The 16,627-nt window shown below is 42.4% G+C and overlaps 1 protein-coding gene across 2 annotated transcripts in view; it reads right to left on the bottom strand.

The window, feature by feature from the left end:
* The window catches only part of zfhx4 (zinc finger homeobox 4), an 82,261-nt gene that overhangs the window by 49,427 nt on the left and 16,207 nt on the right, over positions 1 to 16,627 (bottom strand). For both annotated transcript variants that reach the window (XM_067485937.1, XM_067485936.1), the window contains exons 2-5: positions 6,084 to 8,625; positions 5,408 to 5,620; positions 4,760 to 5,054; positions 2,715 to 3,256 (exon numbers count right to left, since the gene is read on the bottom strand). In XM_067485937.1, coding sequence (XP_067342038.1) covers positions 2,715 to 3,256; positions 4,760 to 5,054; positions 5,408 to 5,620; positions 6,084 to 8,579 — 3,546 coding nt within the window. In that variant the 5' untranslated portion in view covers positions 8,580 to 8,625. The remainder of the gene's footprint in view (positions 1 to 2,714; positions 3,257 to 4,759; positions 5,055 to 5,407; positions 5,621 to 6,083; positions 8,626 to 16,627) is intronic.

Raw genomic sequence — 16,627 nt, 5'->3', positions numbered from 1 at the left:
CACACTATGCTGCGACACCATTTAATGTAGAGCTCACACCACAGGCTTCTAGCATGCAGTTGCTATATTAAAACATCCTCCATTTTGTTATATGCAGCATTGACAGGCCTTTCAACAAATTGTGTGTCATGAATGATGCTATAAAAATATACCTAGTGCGCCAGTATTTTTTATTAAAAATAAAAATCCTATTTCCTTCCTCCAATAAGCAATTTTCCAAATAAGGCCTGTGACTTCCTGTGCCACCTGCTGTGCCCTGGACACCAGATGACTTGATGTCCATGCGCTACTAATGACATTTCCCTCTTGCTGTTTCAAAGTCTGGAAAAAATTAAACTTTTTTTAAAATCTCAATTCCCTTTAGAAGTACTCAATTGCTGCTACAAAGCAGCCATAAAATTTCCTGAATATGCTTTTTGTTTGTATCTTCAAATGGTTTCCCATGCCATAAAGATATTCTGTGTTTCCAAAAAACCAGATGGTAAAGTCATCAACACTCGGATCTTTTATGCGGCCAGCCAAGCTACCTCCATCCCCATGTGCTTTTCACCTCTGCCAATACATAAAAGGAGAGGTATTTTTCTGGTCAAATAAAGAAATGATTTTTTTTTTCCTCTGCTCTTGCTCTGCTGCGCTCTCTCTCCCCTTCTTTCTGCTTTACCACCACATGTCCAAGGGTAAAATAGTGGGATTTCTGCCAGAGGCATTAAAAGTGTCATCTGTAGAACAGATTTGTGGAGGCCAGTGTGGTAGGTGGGTGGGTAGATGAGGTATGGGGTGTATGGGAGCACCAAGGGGGCACTGGGATGACCCTTACTTGCCTTGGCTAAACTGGTGTCTGTGTGTACTGCATTGTTTTACATTCTTGGAAAGCACAATAGGAACTTGTAAATCTTTAGTTTCATTCCTGCACTGTTAATTGGGCTTGTTGGGTTTGTATATTTAATCAAAACTGATATAAAAAGATTTTTTTGCATGAATACATGGCTGCCAGGAGAATTTATCTGGATATGGCCTCATATTAAATCAACTTAAAACAACTGCCAAAAGGAGCTCAACACTCAAACGCACAAATGCATACACGCAAATCCACAAGGAAACACATAGACATCTTTGCTTACTGTCGGAGGAGACCCTTGACAGTAAACACACCCTGATTAGTGTGGACTAATCAAGCTGATCCAATAGGTTAGGACCTCGAAGCATAAGCCAAGTGCAAGTAGCAATTTTGTTAAGAACGTTTTTGTTAAGAACTTTACAGTATATTTCAGTGCAATTAAAGAACAATTCCAGAGGATGAACATCTTTTACTTATCCCTTGTGAAGGTCAGCATTTGACAGACTGTTGGCCAGTTCTGTGTCAATCCTGTTTAAGCTAACTACAACTGTTTTAAATAACACTAAGAACAGGTGACTAAGAAATGTGTTTAATCGACTAAAGTACAATTAACTCACAGATTTCCAGATAACAGATAACAGATTTTCAAATAAATGTAGTCCCTTAAAGGCAATGCAGGCAGATTGAGTCTGAATTAAAGAGTCTTTCTGACAATCCATGTATATGTGTATATTTTTCCTAGTAAAAAGAGAAAAAAAAAAATCAATAAAACCTTTTTTTTAAATCCCTTTACAATTGTCTTTACATTTATGATACAAAATACACACAAACACCTCCCACTGCCAAATGTTTACGTACAGTAGTAAACAAATCCTCATTAATGTAATGCACTTGATACCATCCTGTAGGTCAAGTCCTCGGAAATGTAACAGCATCCTATTAAACTGAAGGAGATGTCTGACAAACTAAATCACCTTAAATATACTGGAGGAGCAACCTGTGCTAAATATAGGCTGAGATAGAATTTGTTTGCATAAGTTAACTATTTAAACGGTTTGAGAAATAGATAAGTAAGTGACTCCCTTTTAAGTTTACTGCTCCAATGGGCACAGCCATTGAGGTGACTTTGTAAAGAATCATATCCATAATATCCTACGCCAAATAAATAAGTGAAATAAATAGTGTAAATGTAAATGCAAACACAACAGGTTTGTAATTTGCCTTTGTGGGCAGTGTTTTAAGATAAAATACCAGTGTGGTAGGTCCACTTTCATTGTGTCACTGTCAATGCAAAACTAGGTTGTTAATGTCTCTACACTGCTCTCTTAAAAACAAATTCTTGAATTATTCCAGAATTATTTACAGATGGGAAAACAAGCTGAAAACCAGCTGAAGACAATCAAAACTCTGAAACATTTCAAACTTGCAGTACCGACAGTACGTGACTTGTGCACAATTAACAGTAACAGTAGTGCCAGCTGGTCACAAGCAGGAAATTTACCCATGATGGAAATCATCCTGGGTACTCCAACTGTGACCTTTTCCCTCTCTGCTGTTCCATTCTCATGGGAACTTTATATCCATGTGACACTGTAGTTAAGAGGACAGGGACTTTTTTTTATAAACAAAAACATGTATGCTTTTTCTGAATTTGACCTTAAAATGATTGGTGTTCCCCTTGGATGTATACCAGTGTGTAATGTCAGTGTCCTGCAATAACAATTCATCTAAATTTAAAAAATATATATATCTTTAGATAAGCAAACATTCTTCCTTATAAGCAGTCTAACTTTTTCTTGTACTTTTTAGTTCAACTTAAATTACAGAAGTAATGTTTCTGCAGGACACTGACGACATGGGTAAATGGCATTTTTACCTTGTAGAGTCGGATGGCAGCCTCATGCCTCTGGTTGGTGGCATGTAGCCTCAGTTTATCCACGCTGTTGCTGTAGTAGTCACAGGCATTGCACTTGAGGTGCACGGGGTTGCCAATGGCCACACACTTTAATCTCCACTGGTTGGCCTTGCCTCCCTCCTTGATGTGGGCCACCAGCTGGTGCTTCTGCATGTGCTTGTCTGTCTTGCAGTGCAGTTGAAAGTTGGCCTTAAGCTGTGTGTTGTAGCTGCAGAGCTTGCACTGGTAGACGTCACCCACCACACAGCGCCACTCCTCTTCGGGCAAAGAGCGTTCGGCATTGACATGGGCATTGAGAGCTTCCAAGCTGTCCGTGGAGTAGCAATTGCACACCGCACACTGGTACAGGCACAGCGAGGGGTCATTTATAGGTGGTGACAAGGAGGAGAGGGAGGGATCTGATGAGGACATGCCCCCCATTCCACCGGCAGACACCAGGGATAAGTCATCTGCCATCAGTTGACCACTGGCCAGACGCAACTCCGCTGATAAGTCACTATTCACTATGAAAAAAGATTTGTGAAAATGCCCATTAGTCAAATAGAAAAATTCAATGAAAGGCTCTCAAGAAGAATTCCATACATAAAGTTGGATAACACGTTAGATACAAGGCAGGCAGCACGCAGAGCAGGAGGAATGATACGTAAAAACAAAGAGATATGATAAGAAAGACAAAGCTCTGGTGAAAATGAAAGACTCACATGCAAAGAGAGGGATAAAGGATAGAGAGGAAGAGAAAGGCTCTTCTTATTAAATGAAATTAAGTGTGGAGAGAGAAGTGAGTCTTCAATGCAGGCCTCTCTCACACAAAAGGATTTGATAAAATAAAGCCTCACAGAGGACTAGGGCGCCTTACAAAGTCTTGTCTATAAAAAACCCTAATAGGATTGAATCAGGATCAATTACAATCATCCTTTTCAACTTGCTAACTCGCTCATCAGGTAGCTTTAATTACTGCTCTCAGCGATGGTAGGACAACGGTTTTAAGGCTTCAGGCTTTTCTCACATCCACACACAGACTTTAAAAGCTGATCAATGCCTTACACACGTGTTTTTCTTCTGCCCACCCAACCTAGAACCAGAAAAAAACAAAAAAGATCTAACATTCATACAAATGTAATTAAGTCTTTGGTTTGATCGCTTTATTGTTTCTCTTTGCATGTCATCAAAGCTTATCATGTTTTTTTCCCCCAGACAATATCTCAATACTGCAGATTAACACACAGTGGTTTTAAAAATTACATACATCTGAATGAGTTTTCTTCTTTTTGCTTCTATAGCTCTATTCATCCTTCACATGCTTACACACTCTCTCCATTCTTTAACCCTGCATGCATTTATGTGTGTATGTGAGTATTTGAATATATAAATATCCTGCTCACAACATCTAATCACCATCTCTAGGGGACTGTGTGTCATCAGTGTAATTCACTGAGAGTACAACTGCTAGCTGGGCTGTGACCTCCACACTAGAGGAGGGAGTGGGTGTGTTACACTGCAGGGTCATTGTTAAATCTCTCTCACTCCTACGGGAATCCACTTCCTGCTGTGTGAGATTGTATGTATGTGTGTGCATGTGTGTGTGTGTTATCTCCAGGGTGAGCAAAGGTTTGATGGTGTGTGTATGGGGGGAGGGATTAAGCTGACTTAAGAAAATTACAAATGAAAGATTAAGACTAACTCTCATGTGGCATCTCATAATCATTTTTTAATCAGTGACAGGGGTCAAAGAAAGGAGACAATGACAGAGGGACAATATGAGAACAGAGACAAGAGGGAGAAAGATGAAGGTGCGGCAAGGGGGGCAATGTAAAAACAATGGCAGTATTAAAAGAAAAAAAACAGTAACAACAGAAGAAAAGACAGGGATAAAACCACATCAGATGGTATGATACCATCCAAAAAGAAAACCAAACAAGTATGACAGCCAAAATGTTACAAAGGTAAATAATAGGACATATAATACACGTATCCCTGTATTTCATTTCAGTTCTAGTATCACTTACTTAGACCAGATCCAAGAGCAGCTGCAGTTGCCGGATCTAGCTGGAACGGGTTAATCATGATCTGGGTGTCTGGGCCACTGCTGCCAGCAGGATTCTCGAGTTTTACACCTGCCATGCCCATATTTTGAGCCAGGTAGTACTGGTAAAGCTCTGCCTCAGCTGGGGCCAAGCCCAGATGGAGGCTGTGTTGGATCTGCTTCATGTTCTGCTGCAGCAGCATCATGTTATGCATGTGTTTCTCGCTGGTCATATGGATTCGTAGATTCCGTGCCACATTGGTCTCATAGTCACACACCTGTTGGAATTCATTCATTCTTATTAAAACCTATTGTTAATTGAGCATTTACATTTATAGAAGGTTAAAAATGGGAAATGACTATAAACAAAATTTACCAAAAGAAAAGAAAAACAAAAAGAAAACAGGACATGTAAAACTTTTAGCCATGCATTCATGATGATGAATTTGTTTCTACAATAATTGGAGGTAGTGCTAGATTATATGAGAAACTTTTATAATGACAAGGCCAAGAAAAATAATAGACACAGTGACGCAAAGGGAAATAACTGACTCATTGTGTCGACAGTGCAACAAGCAAATTGGTATGTTGCTATCACAGCCCTACAATGATGCTCTGTTTGTTTCATTACCTCACAGCGCCAAGTGGGCTTCTGTTTGGGTTTGGATGGCGAGGGTGCACCGCAGCCTCCACCAATGCTGGCACTGGACACAGGATTGGTATGGTTGTGGTTGTACTGTGCCTCACTGCCACCATTCTGGAGTGTTTGCACGTTGTTTAGATGCTTGTCTGACTGCATGTGGATGCTAAGATTGCCTTTGGTCGTAGTTGAGTAATTGCATACCTAAAAGGGAACAATTCATACAGTGATGCATGATAAACATTTGTATTTATTTAAAGAAAAAAACTTAAATTAAATTATTATGTATTACAATTATTATTTTCTTTAGTTTATATTTTTGGATCATGACATAACCTTTAAAGTTGTGTTAGATGTTGTTGAATAACAAGACTTCACTTCTGACACAGAATTTCCAGTCACATAGAAGCTGTTCTATTCTAGAGTTTTTACCATAGCAGCTCAGTCTGGGGTTCAAAACTGGCTTGAATGGAAAGCTGCATTTTCAATATTGTAAAGAATATGATATGTATTTTCAATTAGCATATCCACCAATTTAAGGACGTAGTTAATATGGTTAAATCAAAGATGGAATTTGTTCTTTAAAAAAACAACACAAAGAAATTTTCTTCATTTGGAAAACAGGGAAAATATAAATCCATAGACATGAAGATTTAGATGGACAGACCTCACAGCGGAAAGGCTTGTATCCACAGGTATAGCTTTCTCCTCTGGCTAAACGAGGGTGAGGCTGTCCTGTGCGGCAGTACACACATGATCCACCAGACTCTGGATGTTTCTCCTTCATGTGGGCATCCAGTGTCTGCTGGTACTTGTAGTGCCAGTTACACTTGGGACACTTCAGTGTCTTGCAGGAGTTGCGCGAATGCATCATCGTCATATGCCCACCAAGAGACCGTGAAGATCCCAATACCGTGTCACACTTGGGGCATTCCACCCCACTACCTGGGGACCCTTCACCTGGACCAGGTGTACCGGGTGTCCCTGGAGTTCCAGGTGTACTAGGATTTCCTGTTTGTTGATGAAGTGGTCCAGGACTCTCATCATCTCTACGCAACATCATCAAGTCAAGTGGATGAGAGGATGGCGACGACCTATCCCGTCCTACCAGGGCTTCACTGGTTGAGTCATTGCTGCTCTCCCGCTCTCTAGCAGCTGCCAGGGCATTGGACAGATAGCTGTTCTCCATCATCAGCTTCTCACACACAGGCAGGGAGGACGAGGAGGTGGATGCAGTGCCTTTGCTGTCATTGTTAAACTTTAGCACACTGTTGGAAAGGGGGGAAATACTTTGGTTTAAGAGAGGGAAATCTTTGCTACTGGTGCTGTCAGCCCGTTGGCCTGTCAACGCCATGCTCATGGCCTGTTCCTCCTCCTCATCTGCCTCCATTTCTACTCCACCATCATTAGAGTAAAAATCCTCCTCCTGGTCGGGACTTTCTCCTCCCATTGCACTGGGTTCCAGCTTGATGGGTGGGTACTGGCTCAGGTCCGGCCGACTGGGTTGCAAAGTGCATGTGTCCCTAATGTGGCCTTTACAGTCACTATCAGAATTACGACTTTCCTGGTTGCCACCAGTGGCAGCAGTAACAGAACTCCGACTGGGGGTTCTGCGGGCACCAGCCCCTCCCCCGAGGTTTGGGTTGGTCTCAGCCTTTGGCATGCTTTGGGTTCTGGGGGTTTGGTCATTGGAGGAGCTGCTGGCACTGCCTTTCAAGAAGGCAAAACCTGCTTGAAGGGAATCTGCATTGTCCCCACTACTGTGGAGAGCATTCCACAAGCCACGGAGCCCTGTGTCTGGCCCTAGGAAGTTGGCAGGTGCGGGAAAGTGGGGTAGCACAGAGTTAGGGGTTTTTTTTGGTTCCAGAAAGCTTATAAGAGGTTCTTTGTCCTTCCCGATGCCCTGGATGATGGCAGAGACATGCTTGTTGCTCAGCAGCTTCTGCTCCTGCTCATTCAGGGTCATACGGTGGTCATGGACAGCATGTGTCACGAAAGAACGGCTGTAGCCAAAAGACAGTTTGCACAGGAAACACATCAGCACAGGTTTCCGCCGCCCATCGGCCACACAGCCCTCAAACTTGGACAAGTCCACATTGTTGGGGACATCTTTGGACACACAGGAGTTTTTGGCTGCACCATCTGCCGTCAGATAGTCTTTGTCATTCTGGTGGCGGAGGTCATAGACACGGAAACTGTGCAACACGGGACCAGCGCCCACCAGCCCTCCAGCTGAGGTATTTGGGAAGGAGGGGTGGTTGGCTGCTAGGGATTTACCCCCCAGGGATGAGGCAATGTGGAAGGTGTTGATGATCTGGGGGTAGAAGGACATGGGTGCAGCTGGCTGCTCCAACCGCTCCCCCCCTGGGCTCAGGCCACTCTGGCCACTGCTGGCCTGGACACTGGGGAAGGTCTGGGGGGACAGCAGGCCCCTGAATTGGAGAGCCCCAGAGAGCCCCCCCTGGCTGCCATGCTGCTCTTTGGAGTCCTCCAGAATGAAGATGGAGCCATCGGGCTGGTAGATGATCTCACCGCACAGGTTCTCCACATCGCTATCCTCTTCCATCTCAGCCTCACTATTTATTTCCCCCACCTCTGCACTACCCACCTCATGCTCTCCATCATCTTCACTATCACCTACCATGCCTTCAACCTCCTCGCCCTCCTCATGACCTCCAGTCGTAGGCAGGCGGGCATTGGGGCAGTGATGCTCCATGTATTTTTGTAAACTGGAGAAGGAACTAGAACATTCGTTGCAGGGGATCTCCTTTGTCGGTGCCACAGGAGATGTGGCAACGGCAGAACAGTCCGAACCCAAAGCTGCTCCTCCTCCTACTCCTGGTAAAGTCCCGGTAACACTCCCTTTGTTACCAGTAGTAAAGCTTTCTCTCCGACTCTGTTCAGTAACAGAGTCGATGGTTGCACTGACAGTGGTAGGGGTTGCAGTAGACCTCAGTGGGCTCACAGCAGGCTCTCTAAGGCCGTTCTCCGGCTCTCCAATGGCAGCAGGTGATGAGTGGTTGTTGTTGTTAACGTTGTTGCTGTTGGTGACACTGGTCTCCATGGCGATGATGGTGTTGTCCTTAGCAGCAGTGTCCAGCCTCTGGCCACCATGTTCCTGCTGCCGTGACGACACCATAGGGGGAGAGTCACAAGTTGCCATGACAACCTCTACATAGGGATCTCATCTCATCCAGTCTAACAGGGACCTGAGTTATGGAAAGACACAAATAAAGAAAGAACAACAGAGATTTAGTAAATGTTTTTAACAGATATTAGAGGCTAATTGTGAAGCAACGATTACTTTATTCTAATCAATTCCAACTTACTCTAACCTCACATTTAGCCCCATTTAAAGCCTCATTCTGATACACTGATTCCTATAGAAGATGTTGATGAGTGTAATATCACAAACTTAGATCAGTTATTTAAATCTGGTCCAGAGAGTACTCATTCATAGTGGTTCTGTGCCTAACAAAGTGTTCATACTTTACTGGTCTTTAAGGAAAGTGCTACTGGGGTTGCAAGAACACAAAGTTAAAGTTTAAATGCCAAAAACATGATGACAACCTCTGTTGTGTTAAGAGATAACAGCGTTGATAAATGGCTAGCACTAAAAGGGACAAATTCCAATATTAAGTGATCCCACTGTGATCCCACTGTGTTTTAAGTGAAAAACTGAGATTGCTTGTTACAACCGCAGAAACTAAAGTTTTGTCTCCTGTTGACCCCAGGGACCAGAGCTTGAAAAAGAGCGAAATGAAGTATAAATGAATGAAGCTGCTCACGGCAGCTGGCAGTAAGGGGAATTTACAGAAATAACGCAGTTGTCTGCTAAATAGACTCTTTGATCGACATACTACCGTGGAACACTGGAAGCTATAAGCAGGTTTGCCAGTATTATGTCCTCTGTGTGTTAATACTCTGTTAAAAGATAATTATATTAGGCAAGTACAAGCTAGTGTTACTCCCAAAACTCCCTAAGGTATGGTTGTGAACAAAATAATAAGGGTAATGTTAGGACATGAGAATTATCAAACAACTTAGATAGATTGTTGTTTAGCCAAGTGTGCAACCGTACATGAATGTGGATATGCAGAACACCATCGTTTGACATATTTTCTAGAGAAGGATCACACACAGAAATAAATCAGGAAATGAAAAAATATTTAACATTAATATTTATTTTCGTGTAGGAGCAATATAGGGAGGAATGAAAGAATAAAAGAAGGACAGAGACTGGAAGGGAGAGAGAAGGAGCTTCCATGAGGAATGATGTTTGGAATACCAGTGAGATGTTATCAGTCCTGGGCAGCTGCCCATCTCTCAACCCCTCACTACTTCAATCTCTTGGATTTTCACAACAAGGCACAAACGCAATGACACACAGAAACACACTCACAGATTCGCATATACACACACACACACACACACACACAGCAGAAAAAAGATTCAAGATTCAACATTCAACAACTTTATTAATCCATAGGGGAATTGTGTTGCCTTGTTAACGCCGCTTTTCACGTGCAGCTAGAAAGAAAGGAAAGGAACATCCACCAAACCAAGACAATAAACAAATACAAACTACTGATCAATAAGTAAGAAAAAACCCAGCTAGAGGACAAAAAATAAATGAATATAATAAATGAAATAAAAAAATAAGTTACAAACACACACACACACATAACACCCCACAGTAATTTCATTTTGTAATCACAGGTGTACTTTCTCATCACCTCAAGAGAACAAGAAAGAACTAAGACAGATGCAAGGAGGAGAAAAGGAAAACCAGGTTGAAAGCTTACGAACTGAAGCTTCATCGCTACTTAGAAGAAACTGCTTTCTTGCTCAGCTAAATGTAACAAATGAGAACTAGTTGTGCATGCCAGTGTCTTTTCACTTGATACAGTACTAGTGCCTTTCAGATGCTTGCGTGTAAATGAGCTGGCATTAAAAGAAAGCTTTAAAGAGCCATGTTAACCTTTAACCCAATCCACCTGCTGCTTAATTCTCCCTCTCTTTTTCTACACTCCCTCTCCCTCACAATTAGAGGATTAATCTGCAACAATCCAGGACTAAACAAAGCCAGTGGGAGGGACAGTAAAAGCGTGAAGAATGAAATTAAACATGTATTTGAGTATGTTTGTGGGTGCATGTTGGTGCACGCGCTATAATCAGGTCTAATCTGACATATCCCAGAGATGATTCCATGGGGACTAGAGATAGATTAAAAGAGAGAAATTATGTTTTCTCTCTCTGTGTCTCACTTAGTATCTGTCTCTCCATTTGGGAGATTAAAGAACATTTCACAAGGAGAAGATAATTACTTTTGGTGCATGTAGAAGCCCAGTTCTAGGTAATATTGTACATTTTAAAAGTCCATTAACTACTAAATTAGCCATGCTTACCACATGGAGTCCAAAACTTCAGTGACAATCTGTGTAGCATATAGTCTTCAGTAATGCACATTCCTGCAACCAATATCCATTTCTATTGTCCTGATGCAGGACTAAAAACACCCAATTGTTGCACAAATATTACAGTTTATCAGATTTTTTTTTTAACCCGAGTGATTTTTAGCCTTAGGCACACACACTAAAGATAGCAACTACAGTTTTCTGCACACACATAGATGTCGCAACACGAACAAAACAAACACACCTGTCTACATGTTAACTCACACTTTTAACAACCAAGTAATTAGTAGCAATTAGCTTTGCATTCTAAACAAGCAAAGTGTTGAAACAGGCCAAGTAAGTGTCATGCCACAAGAATGCATGACATAATACACACATGCACATTCATGTGCACACAGACACAAACACACACACACAGAGCAGATTTCTTCCTAAATGTACGTATTCATTTTAGAAATGCTGTGCCTGTGTCACAGAGGAAGAAAGCATTTCAGAGAAAATTATATAAAATCAAGGCTACAGCTACTACATCTACTCGAATTACACCATAAACATATTTCACTCAACTAGCACAAAACATGTTCTTTTGGGCTTGCTCCTGTCATACATTTTTAATTTTTTCACCAGTGTCCCTCTTACCAGCGCTTGTGCTAAATGTAATTGGGGGTAAAGCCGTTCAGAAGCAGTGGGTTCGAGAGCTAATGCGACATATACGACAGGATTTACTACTTGTCGGTGGTGTCATTTCACCGCTTATTTCATTGGGGAGCAACCCCTTTGAATTGCAGCTCGGACATAAAACACAGCAGTTTATGAATTATGCATCTCCTAACACTTTAAGTGTGGAATTATGTCTTATGGATAAGCCAACGTGTTAAGCACTTGGCACTGACATCTCACCCCTATAGTACTAACAGGTTAGCAGCTGTTTACGTGTGTGCTGCCTGCTAATAATAACGTACCTGCTTATTATTATATTGCCACTATGTGTCTAATGTGTAATGTGGGGTATAAACACAAAATGCATAAAGCCGAACAAAAATAAATAAATCACGCTAAACTTGAATTGCTTGTCTTCCACTAGTAGGGAGGGAAAAACAAATGTATGATATGAATCTATCCGAACAGTTTCTGTGAGTGCACTGAATTTCACCATCTCTTAATAATTGGCCCTCATGTGAGAGCTAATGCAGAGCTGACCTCTGCTTTCAGAAGATTGGATACTAGATCTTTAGTAACGACATAGTTCTTAACTTAGCCGATCCTCTCTTATGAAAAAGGCAAAGTGGTGCAATGCGTCCTGGTTTAGCCATTTCTTGTCATCCTGATCCATTCAGCAAGTGTTAATTTAGCAAAGCTAGACAGGGCCATAATGAGATGTTTGGTCCTCATCTACCTTCATGTGCTCAAAGCAACAATGTTGAAGCTGAGTATACATAAAAATAATACCTAATCGGCTCTGTAAAAACTGATTATCTGAGATTTTGTCTCAAGAAGAAATAGGTGGAAAAAGTTATCCGGCTTTCTTCTTTTTGTTGTGTTCATTCCCCAGGCTTCGCACCTTTCACAGCAGTGGTGCCCACTCCTGCTTCTTTTAAGGCAGATCATGTTACAGCTAGCTTAAAAAACCTTCCTCTGTCTGTCTGTCTCTCTCTCTCCCCTACTGGCTTCCTTTGCTCTGCTAACCAACCGCACTACTTTCATTTGAGAAAGAGAGAGAGAGAGAGAGAGAGAGAGAGAGAGAAAGAGAGAGGGGGACTAATAATGAAGCCCAGGATTTTCCACACTGCAGAAACAGTTCCCTTCTTTTAACAGAAGAACAAAAGAGATGGCCTGAGCCGCTCCTACCTCTGTTTTTTAATTAAGCATGTCCACTGCCTTTCACACACATTCACACGCACACACACACACGTATCCACCCACATAAACACACACACACACACACTATAAAGGTAATTAAAGTGGCAGATCAGATCCAGTGAGAGGCAAATAATAGCCCAGGAATGCCTGCTTTGGACACTGTTAGTTCTGATGGGAGAAAGGGGCTAAAAGACTCCATGGCCTATTGTTTTTCTCCCACCTCCCCTCTGCACTCTCTCTCTCTTTTTCTCTCTCCAGCTCTCTCTTATCCCTCCATCTGCTTTTCAGTAGCTCCCTGAGAGACAGAGATGAAGTCTAAAGTAGGGGATTTCTCCAACTTTTCTGCTCTGACTGTTATTCTTAAAGCACCTCCAGTTTAGACAGATTTTAGGTCCTGTATCCTACAAAACTCACAAGATGGACATGATTGCCATAGGAACCTTTTATAAAAATATAAAAAAGTAGAGCATAGCTACAGCATAGGTTGTGTCCATTTTTAGCCTTGTTCAGTTTTAATAAATATTCTGATAATACATAAAGATAAAACAAAACACGTCCACATTGCAGATACAAGGTACAGAGCTCCTGGTGATGTCAAAGTCTCCTCCTGCTTTTGTTCACCTGTCAAGACTATCACACATTTGCCAGAGTTGCAGCCTGTTAAATGCCAAACCTGTAATTGCAGTGTCGCCACACTGCCGTCTTTGTTTACATGGGGATCTGTTAGGTTCATATTCTTCATCACTAACTGTCTGACACTTTAATGCAAGGGCAGACAGTGCTGTTAATACTGCTGCGAATATTTATAACATCTGTAAACAGTGGAATTAGGTAGATCGGTGCGTTGAGATGTGTTCACCTCAGTTCTAAAATGGTTATTTTCCCTCTGCTTGGCAAACTGTGTGGGGACATATCTGAGCACAGCTAATAACTGGGGAAATTAAATCCATACTGAATCTTAAAGGTGACCCATAAAAGGTAGCAAAGTCAGAAGACAGCGTGAGACTTTGGCTATGTGTCCATTCCTTGAGGTCTACTAGAAGGTCATCCTTCTCTCAGCATGTGCCCTCTCAGTCCAACGCCAAATCTTCTATCAAAATGTCACCAAGCGTTAGCTAAAGACAAAGGCGAAGGCCGTTGTGAAAGCCCCTGCATCCATCTCCCCATGTCAGTGCCATGAATAGGCCAACTCTGGTCTAATTAGACCTGTTTATTTGTTGCCATGCAGAAATGGAGGGATGAAAACCGAAGTGGATGAAGGAGGAGGGGAATTATCTCCTTCCTCACAATGTGAGAGGAGCTTCGCCTGCCATCAAAGAGTGCTGATGCATGCGTGCACAAACACTTATGCACACATGCACACAATCACAAAAGAGGTCCTAATGCTCTCTGTTTAAAGTCCTAGAATAAAGGACAGAGGGAGAAAATTGCAAAAGGATGAGAGGGGGAGGGCGTTTGCGTGACCAACAGTTTTTTGTCTTCTTTATTTCTTAACCTTACAAAGGGTTTTCATGCAGCCCTTGTTTGTTGCCTGAAGGTGTAATATTAGATGCTAGATGCAGTAGATCTCTCCAGTGCCCCCCCCCACCCCCCACCCCCCACACCCTTGTCTTGTTCGCCTGTCCTCAGCCCTGTGTCTCCCTTGTGAGCAAAGGCCTTCATTACCAAAAAGACACCAATCATTATTCCAGGGTGTGGCCCAGACACCTAAAGCCAGAGCCACTCAATTTAGCACAGGTATCTTGTTCAACAAATTAGCTACTCGGTAAAAATGTTTTTAATCAAATCAAATGTTTGTCCACATGAACAATGATCTTGGATTGTGGAATGAGGCAAAAGAAGAAAGAAAAGGGTTTATGGGAAGAGGAGGAATGAGATAATAAGGAGAAATGTAGAGTACGGAAGTGGCCTTTTTTTCCCCCCTTGTCCGAGAGCAGGTATGCAGGTTGATGACAAGTAAATTGGTCTCATTGGTTGCTCAGGTAATATTACATCCAACTGGCCTCAGGTCCATGCCTGATACTGTTGGAAAAAAACAATACGCATATCTTGGTAACACAGAAAACAACAAGCAGCATATGAGATGAGAGCACACAAAACTAGTAAAGTATGCAAACATGAGCTTGTTGACTAGGTGAGAACAAATAGTGCATCGACAGGCCATAGTTTTATTCTGTTGTCTCTGAGGACAGCAGAATTATATTGTTCAAGCCATGGATGGATCCTAAAATCTCATTGAGGGTCAGATTACACCAGTCTGTATGGTGAAAGCATCTTTCATATCCTTCAGTTTCTCCTTCCAGCCAACAGCCCCAAAGACTAAAAGACATCCTATGGAGTTTAGAGCTCAGTTAAATACATTTCCATCAAGCACTTTTTTATTATGATACTTTGAATGATGATCCTTGGTCAGTATCTGCTGCCTGTACAGTTTTAAAGTGATGGAGTTTTTGTTTTTTGGACTAAAGCCAACTTTGACAGGATTTAAGATTTTTGTACAAATGGACTTTGGGCTTACACGGTCCAGTCTAAATATATGCACAAGTCTCGTGCTTTTGAAGAGGCAATATTTCAAACTAAATCGAACTGAAACATGAAAATAAACAGTCAGACACAGCTGGGTCACAGTCACCACTTACTGCCCTTGCTAAAGATTTTTCCAGCATCAAAGGCAAAGCCAATCTACATAGCTAATGCCTTCATTTTTTTCCCTCCCCTTCCCCAAACTCAAAACAGCAAAGACCAAGTAGAGTGAAAAAAGTGGGGATTTTTGCTGGCAATCTGGAAACACTCTCTAGTTAATTAGGGTTGATTGGAAATGAACCGCACAAACAAAGGGCAGTCTATGCCCCGACTATTATGACTGTGCACGTGTGCGTACATGCGCACCACCTTAAAAAAAAGCTTGCCCGTGGAGTAGAAGATCCACTCTCCACGCTCTTGTGCTCCTCAGCCACTGCAGCCCCCCCCAGATTAAGGGAATGCACTGCCCAAAGAATGTGTGATGACCTCTGCTGCCACAGAGCCAAACTTCCAGCCCCGGACGCTACAAAAGGCAAAAAGGTAATTAAGTTTGAAAGAACAGAAGCACTGCCACAAACAATGCGCCAGTGTCCATGGGGAGGAATTGGAAGGGGCTGGGGGGTGGGGGTGGGGGTGGGGTGTTTGGTGTGTGCATATATGAATGTGCACGTGCATTTGGGGGTGGGGGGGGGCAAAAATCCATTAGCATTCAGTGGCTGGGTAGGAGAGAGGAAGGAGGGCAAAGGGGAACTGAGGATGGCATTCTCTCTCTTTCCGTGCTTCTCCCTGTCTTTCTCTATCACAGCACGACTGGTCTCTTCATTCTTTTTATTTATCCCTCGTCTTTTTATTTGCTCTCAATCGCCTACACATCTACTTTGGAGGCCCCCTCCCTTCCCCAATTTCCCCCTACTACAGTGCAGCAACTGTCCAATGCTCTTTTTGGCCCCTTTGCTGTCCCTTGTTGTTGCTCCCTATGTCAGGGCTGCCCCCCAACTGATAACACACACACACACATAGAAAAATGTGTGTACTTTTTATTCCAACACCAGCTCTTAATTATCTGTGTTCTGAGGCTATGTTTGAGATGTTGCATACGCTGAAGCTTGAGGACAGAGCTAGCAAACACTGATACATAAACAGCATCTAAGTTGGTTACCACCTGAGAGTGCTAAGAGCTAACTAGATTACCACCCTAAACACTAAAATTTATACATACACACACACACACACACACACGGACACACACGCATCATACAAATACACAACATACACAGGGACCTTTCATCTTTGTTTGCCACATCTCCAGCAAAGCAGTTTAACTCAATTAGCAAAGAATGTAATTTTATTTACAGACTCCAAATAACCCATAACACACACACACACACGCACATACACACACACCCACAGA

This window comes from Channa argus, chromosome 19, assembly GCF_033026475.1.
Source record: "Channa argus isolate prfri chromosome 19, Channa argus male v1.0, whole genome shotgun sequence".
Lineage (NCBI taxonomy): Eukaryota > Metazoa > Chordata > Actinopteri > Anabantiformes > Channidae > Channa > Channa argus.
This window is presented reverse-complemented; position numbering and strand designations above follow the sequence as displayed.